This window comes from Pistacia vera, unplaced genomic scaffold (genome assembly GCF_008641045.1).
Source record: "Pistacia vera cultivar Batoury unplaced genomic scaffold, PisVer_v2 Contig483, whole genome shotgun sequence".
Classification (NCBI taxonomy): Eukaryota; Viridiplantae; Streptophyta; class Magnoliopsida; order Sapindales; family Anacardiaceae; genus Pistacia; species Pistacia vera.
Window position 1 is genome coordinate 100,134 of NW_022196316.1, and position 7,039 is coordinate 107,172.

The window sequence follows — 7,039 nt, forward strand, 5'->3', positions numbered from 1 at the left end:
ATGACTAAAATTTATTCTTAATTTAGATATTAATTATCTGCTTCAACAATAAGATCCATCCATGGAACAAGTCAAGAAATTATATGAAAATGCCATAAAGTATATGGCTAATTAACAATTTGCAGGTTAGCCCTGCTGACTCAATATTGAGTTAGGTATTTCTAACATATTTTGTTTGGTTTATTTCTTATTGGATTATTCTTTTCTAGAATGTTGGAGGGTGGATTTGGTTTAGCTTCTGCAAATATATCAGGCTAGGTCGGTGGATGATAATTGATTTATAGTTTATTATTAGAGTTAACGACTTTTCTCCATCTAAATAATAGCTTTATAGTTTTATTATTGGAGTTAACGACTTTTTTCCATCTAAATAATAGCTTAATGACACTTTTCTACTCATATATTTTTAAAATACTATTTTATTATCCAAATTTATATTCTAACAGTGAATAAAGAACAAATTCGGTCTAAATTATTGAGGCTTTTGAAGAGTGAAAGGTTGGATTTTGGTGGTTAGGATTGATCGGAATTTGACTTAGAAAAAGTGGCTACATAAACCTTAATTGCTCAATTGTCAGTGATTGGCATGTCCAATGGGAGTAGAGTTTTAGAGGTTTGGTGAATGATGATCGGGGAAGAAAATGGTGATGGTGTGAGAATTGGAAACGAAATATAAATTTGGGTTGTAAAGTGGTATTTTAAAATTTTGTGGGTGGTAAAGTGTCATTAAACCATTACTTGGGTGGGAAAAGGTTGTTTGCTCTTCATCATTGGGTGAGGCAGTTGAAGAGTCTATTGCCAAATGATATTTTCATGTGAATATCAGACACGTGGAGTTAATAAACTCACTGGGTTGGAGTTAATAAACTCACTGGTGGTTTATGATAACATGTTGCATGCGATTTCCAAACATTTTCATAATGAAAACAATTAGTAACATTTAAACAAGTGGGATACCATGCGTGCTTTTGTACTTGAAGAAACTCTATTAAAATTCATGAAAATATATGAACAATCAAACCTTAAATGTTCGCAATTAAATATCAATTGGTTATATTCGTTGGTTTAGGTCAATTTTTATAGAATTCAGCTTTGTTCTTAAACTTGGCTCGACCCAATAGTTTTAACAAGTTGGACTGGCTGGGACTTGGGCCTTCTCCGAGCCGGGTTACCACTTTCTACTGTTTCAATCCAATCGTGACAGTATACGCAAGTCACGATCGATGAACATGGGACCACCAAGTGCTGAGGTTAGAATGGTTTTATAAAATGGAGGTCATTGGTTCAGGTGGTGGTATCAAATTGAATTTTAGCTGCTAAAATCAGCCAAAATTTGGCCGGAAAAAGTGAAACATAACTGTCACATGGGGTGCATTTGTTGGATTTCAAGCCTACTGGTGGTATTTATCAGGGATGTGTTTGCTAGATTTTAAACTTGTTGGATTACCGGTTAGACAATCAGTTTAATCGGTCAACCCAAGACCCGACCCTTGGCCGAGTGACACCCCAGACAGGTTTCAGAACACTCAATGCAGATTATTTGATTTAGTTTGGGTTTGACAAAAACCTAATTATTCCTTTTCCCTTGTCGATTCGCACTCCCAATCCCAATCGCAGTCCTTTCCATACTATTTCACAAACCAAACAAACCCTAACTTCAATTTGGACTTTAATGGCCTTTAGAGATGGGCCCAAATTCAGTAAATGTAATTAGTTTTGTATACAGTACCAATCCATGGACTCTACCTTCAGTCAACCACTGCTCCCATCTTCACCATCATTTCCTTGTTCTGCAATTGGAATTCGATTCGCCATTAAAGAAATTCGTTAAACCTCGTCAAGGTCAACCATCTCTTCACTTCACAACAATGGACTCTACCATTCCGGACCAGATTGCTGACATTCCAAACCCAACTCAGATCTTCATCCTGTCCGGGCAGAGTAACATGGCAGGCCGAGGTGGTGTGTCCAAACACCAACACTGGGATGGAGTGGTCCCATCCGACTGCCAATCTCACCCCTCCATCCTCCGTCTCAGCGCCAAGCTCCATTGGGAGCTGGCGCGCGAGCCACTCCACGCCGACATCGACACTAAGAAAGTGTGTGGGGTTGGACCGGGGATGTCTTTCGCCAATGTGGTGAGAGAGCGCGTGGGCGGAGAGAACGTGGTGGGGTTGGTGCCGTGTGCGGTGGGGGGAACCGCAATCAGAGAGTGGGCGCGTGGGGAGAAATTGTACGAGAACATGGTGACTAGGAGTAAAGAGAGTCTAAAGAGCGGTGGAGAAATCAAGTGTTTGTTGTGGTACCAAGGAGAAAGTGACACGTCAACTCAGCATGATGCTGATGCGTACCAGAGGAACATGGAGACGTTGATTCATAATGTGAGGGAAGATCTGGGTTTGCCTTCACTTCCAATAATTCAGGTTGCATTTAGATTATATGTAAAGTTTTCAAATTGCATTGTTTTTGTAAGGCTATTTTGCATTATGAATGAAAAAGTTTCAAATTTTTGTGCAGGTGGCAATAGCATCAGGGGATAAAAGGTACATGAAGAAAATTAGGGAAGCACAAATGGGGATAAATCTTCCAAATGTTGTGTGTGTTGATGCCAGGGGATTGGAGCTCAAAGAAGATCACCTTCACCTGACTACAGGAGCACAGGTGAAGTTGGGTCACATTCTTGGTGAGGCATACTTCAAGCATTTTGCAGGCTCGGCTCAATCTTCGAAATGTTGTATGTGTTTATGCTATCTATCAAGACTTTTTAGCTCAAACTAAAATCGATTGTCTTTAACTACTGGATTATATGTGAATTTGAGTCTCATGTTGTAGAAATTTTTTATCAACTTCCACTTTGTGTGTTAGGAACAGAGTCTGCATGGAAAGAAGAAGCTAAGCTTTACTTATCAAATAAGAGCTCAACATGAGTGTGGCCATTCAAACTTGAGAAGTGAACAAGAAGCCTTCTTTCTGCTATTGTTTTGATTTTATGCAGAAACAAAGTACTGTTTTTAAATGAAAATATTCAAGAATATTTAGGTATCAATAATGCTCTAGTTAGGAGTAAGGACCTCCTTACTAGAGAATTATTTTTTAGGTATATTTGTTGTACCTATTGTAGGATTTAAGTTAGTGGATATGAATAAATAACACTTCCTGAATATATCAGTTTTGTTCTAGTGTTTTCAGAGTTAGATAAATTTGTTATCTGGTTTTGTAGAAACATCCTATTCTGTATCTCAAAACTATTACCATTTTCAAGATGATGCAATGACTTCAATGGAGAAAGAAAAGGGCATTCTTGTCTTCGTTGATTGTAAAAACGGATTATTTTGGTTTGACATTTCATTATTCATATTGTCCCAGGTAAAGTTGAGTTGGATTAGATGTTGATTTTGTAACTGATATTTTGTCAAGTGAGATTTGTGGTCTTCTTGTGTCAACTGGCCTCGGTTGCTTTATAATGAAACTTGCACTTTGGGGTTGGTCAGTTTGGTCTTTGATTCAGATATTCTTAACTGCCAATGGAATCAGATTTTTTCTTTTAAAAAATCAAGACAGTGCGATGCTCAAATTCTTGTTCTCCATGTTATTAAATTCAATAATGCTACGGACATCGATTAATCTCACCAAATTGTTGTACTGATTTACGTGGCATCCGAGTCAAACGCGGCCACGTTGGATATTAGAACACATCTTCTGTGAATGAATGACCGTCCAACAATTATGGACGCTCGTCCATATTTGATGGATGGTTGTGTATAACAAATGGACGGCCGTCCACCAATCTAGACGAAATTTTGAACGAAAATAACAATGGATTCCCATCCATATTATGTGGACGGGACTCGGGAGTCCATTTCCCAAGGTGGACGCCTATCCATAATGACTTGCAGTATTTTTAAAATGAGGAGGAATGATTTTTTAAAAGAATAAGAATGGACGGGCAGCCATTTTTAATGGACGATTGTTTGTATCAGATAGACGATCGTCCATTGAACAGCGAGATAAATAACTTTATTTATTTATTTTTTAAATTTTAATTCTTAGGGTTTAAAAATTTGCGATCCCAAAAAAAGTTTTAAAAACAAAATGAGCGATAAATAAATGGACGTTCGTCCATTTTCTTGGGAGTATTGAAAGAAAAAAGCTACATCCAACTCCCAGTTCTTCATCGGAAAATAACCACATCTGTCGTTCTTCACCTCTTCGTCTTTGTTCCTCATCTGTCGTTCTTCACTTCTTCGTCTTCGTTCCTCATCTGTCGTTCTTCTTCTTCATTGAAGCCATCAGTCGTTCTTCTCATATGTTATTGTGTTTATTTTGTTTTTGTTCATCATGTGAATTTTTGTGATTTTATTGGTTTTAATTAATGATTTCACTTGATTGAGCTATAAGGTGGGTAGATGAATTCATGTTAGTTTCAAATGTTAATTTGTATGTTACTTTCAAACACTTGTTTGGTGGATTCTACTAGAATATGAGTGAGATCCGAATGCAAATCTGATAATTGATTAGGTGGGATTTGCTTAAATCTATTATGAAAGTAAACTAGTTTGTTTATATATATACATATTTGGGTACCCAATTCAACACAAGTGAAAATAAAAGAAAACCTCAAGGGGTTAAATGGGATAATTAGTACTTGATTAGAACTTCACTTGCTTACGATTTGATCTCATCAGCCACAAATTTAGCATATCAAACCACCAAAACACTTAACTAAGTTGCAAGTGACGTATATGATGCTCTGTCATAACAAATTCCAAGATTGACAGAAATGTTCAAATCTTAATGAAGCCTTGTTTTCAAAGTCATTAATTTTTGAAAATTTTGCCTACATTAATAGAAATTGAATTTGATACGACTTTCATATGTTGTAGTATTGGATTTAAACACTCATATTTATAGACTAAAAGTAAATGAATATTTGACATATATTTTTTTTTTTTTTTTTTTTTTTTTTTTTTCCAACTAGTTCAAGTTCATTTCTACGTATCACTTGATTACAATTTCCTCACCAGTTAGTTTTATGTTTCCTCCTGTTGTAGGTATGTTTATGAATTAGGGCACTTAACATAGTCCATGCTCTTGTACATGTTGTTTTTCTATTATATTCTCTGATTTGTGTTGTATGCACTGATTTGTTTTCATGTGGTTGTACACCCTGAATGATGATAAATTTTTTATATATACAGGTTTTAGAAGAAAGCAAAAAATGGTAAGAGCAAAAAATACAACCCTTCCTTGGAGGCACATCGTCATCTGGAGGCCAATTTCGAGACTTGCAACATAAAAGCAATACAAGGAGATGGCGAAAAGAGTATTGCCTTGGAAGAAGTTTGGATTTAGGATTTATGACAAATTTGGGTTTATTTGATGAAATTAATGGTTGGATCCATAATTTGAAATGGGAACAGTTGGTGAGTGTTAGATATGAGGATATAAGCATTTGATCTTATGAGTTTTTTAGTAGTTTGGAAGTTGTGGAGACGGATTCTGGATTTTCCGACCTATACAATGTTTTTTAGATTAATGAATCATAACTTGTAGTGAGTGCAAGAGGTAGCGACCTGGATAGATTTGATTTTGAAGGTTTGGATAATGTATCCAGAACGTGGATTCCAAACAAGCTTGGACGAATGTTTCTGGAATAGAGATTTACCATCCACATAGGTGTAAATGTAGATCCTTATGAGAGTATTTCACATATTTATGACTTTCACATTTAATGGCAGGAAATAGACAAATGGAAATGTGACGATTAAAGATTTATTGTTCATGGAAGCAGCAATAGTAGGGAGGCAAGTAATTCAGCAAAGTTATTAATTAAGAAGTTGAGAAAGATTCAAGCAGAAAAAAGAGAAATATATTGGGGATGCTTGTTACGTTAATATGTGAGAAGTTGGATTTTCATATCACCCCTAATGATGAAGCAAATAAGATTAAGTTTTCTGCAAATAATTATTGGGAGATGTCACATTGTGTAAAATGGGTTTGATAGAAAGAATATGGCAGGAGAATGGTTTGTGATTAGGGATGAAATGGAGGAAGATGCAACGGTTCAGGAAGGTTCCCTGTTCAGAAGGGGTAAATCAAGGACGAGTTTTGTGCACAAAGAAGAAGAACGAGTATTGAACCTGAATCTCTCAAAATGTACAAGAATGTTTTCTAACTTTAAACGAAATAGTAAGCAGATTTGAGCGGATCGAAAGATTTCAAGGAGAGTTTTTCACGTATGAGAGGAAAATGCAAGAACAACAGGATCATTTGCAAAGTAATTTCAACTCGTTCGCATCAAGAATAGAAGAAACGGTGACATACTTGGAGACAAGCATGACAGAAATTTTCACCATGATGAAGAACTTCTCAACAGCCTTTCCTCCTCCAATCAACCTCCACCTCTACACTATGATGTATAGCTAGTTTTACTGTAATAGTATGTTAATTTGTTTAGCCTGGATACAGCTTGAGTTAATTTGAATGTTAATTGCATTATGTGTGGGTGCAATACTAAACTTTATGTACGAAGATTATATTTGCCTTTTGTTATAAATATGTTATTGATAAAGATTGGTTTCACAATATGTTCTCGATATCTGAACTTCTCCAAGGATTTTTTCATTATGACAAGTTTCACTAGGTTGCTAGCAATTCCACAATGAAGAGATACTTTAATTACTGTATATACAGATCTCAACTACTCTTTTAAATGCATATGGATATTAATATTAGAAATACCAAAAGACATCAAAATTCAAATCTCAAATGAATTGCATATCCAAAATTTTTATCAACTAGTTAACAAACAATCTGCAATGTGACGGTAATATATACTGAAAACGTTCAGAATAAGTTACATTACGTTTTATTATGAATTCACAACCCTATAGTAGACACCTACTCATACCCAACAACGACCAAACAATAAAAACAAAACAACTGAATTAGCATACAACTTAACTGCATTCGTAAAAAATTAAACCAAAACACGATAATTTCTACCAAATACAATTTTATAGCTTCAACTTGTCAACAA

General features: G+C 35.6%; 1 protein-coding gene across 3 annotated transcripts; it reads left to right on the forward strand.

The window, feature by feature from the left end:
- The first annotated feature begins 1,575 nt into the window (after window positions 1–1,575).
- Window positions 1,576–3,163, forward strand: LOC116146800 (probable carbohydrate esterase At4g34215). Of its 3 annotated transcripts, none has more exons than XM_031432248.1 (3): window positions 1,577–2,423; window positions 2,518–2,734; window positions 2,872–3,163. In XM_031432248.1, coding segments are annotated over exons 1-3 (957 nt in total). In that variant the 5' UTR covers window positions 1,577–1,685; the 3' UTR covers window positions 2,874–3,163. The 3 variants fall into 3 exon arrangements, with proteins under 3 accessions (XP_031288106.1, XP_031288108.1, XP_031288107.1); XM_031432247.1 differs by having other exon boundaries at window positions 1,578–2,423; window positions 2,866–3,163; XM_031432246.1 differs by lacking the exon at window positions 2,872–3,163 and having other exon boundaries at window positions 1,576–2,423; window positions 2,518–2,857.
- The last annotated feature ends 3,876 nt before the right edge of the window (window positions 3,164–7,039 follow it).

Excerpts from the sequence above, each read along its gene's own strand:
- LOC116146800 (XM_031432246.1), top strand. The coding sequence starts at position 1,686 with ATGGGCCCAAATTCAGTAAATGTAATTAGTTTTGTATACAGTACCAAT. Across the intron at positions 2,424-2,517 it reads CTTCACTTCCAATAATTCAG|GTGGCAATAGCATCAGGGGA; the intron begins GTTGCATTTAGA and ends ATTTTTGTGCAG.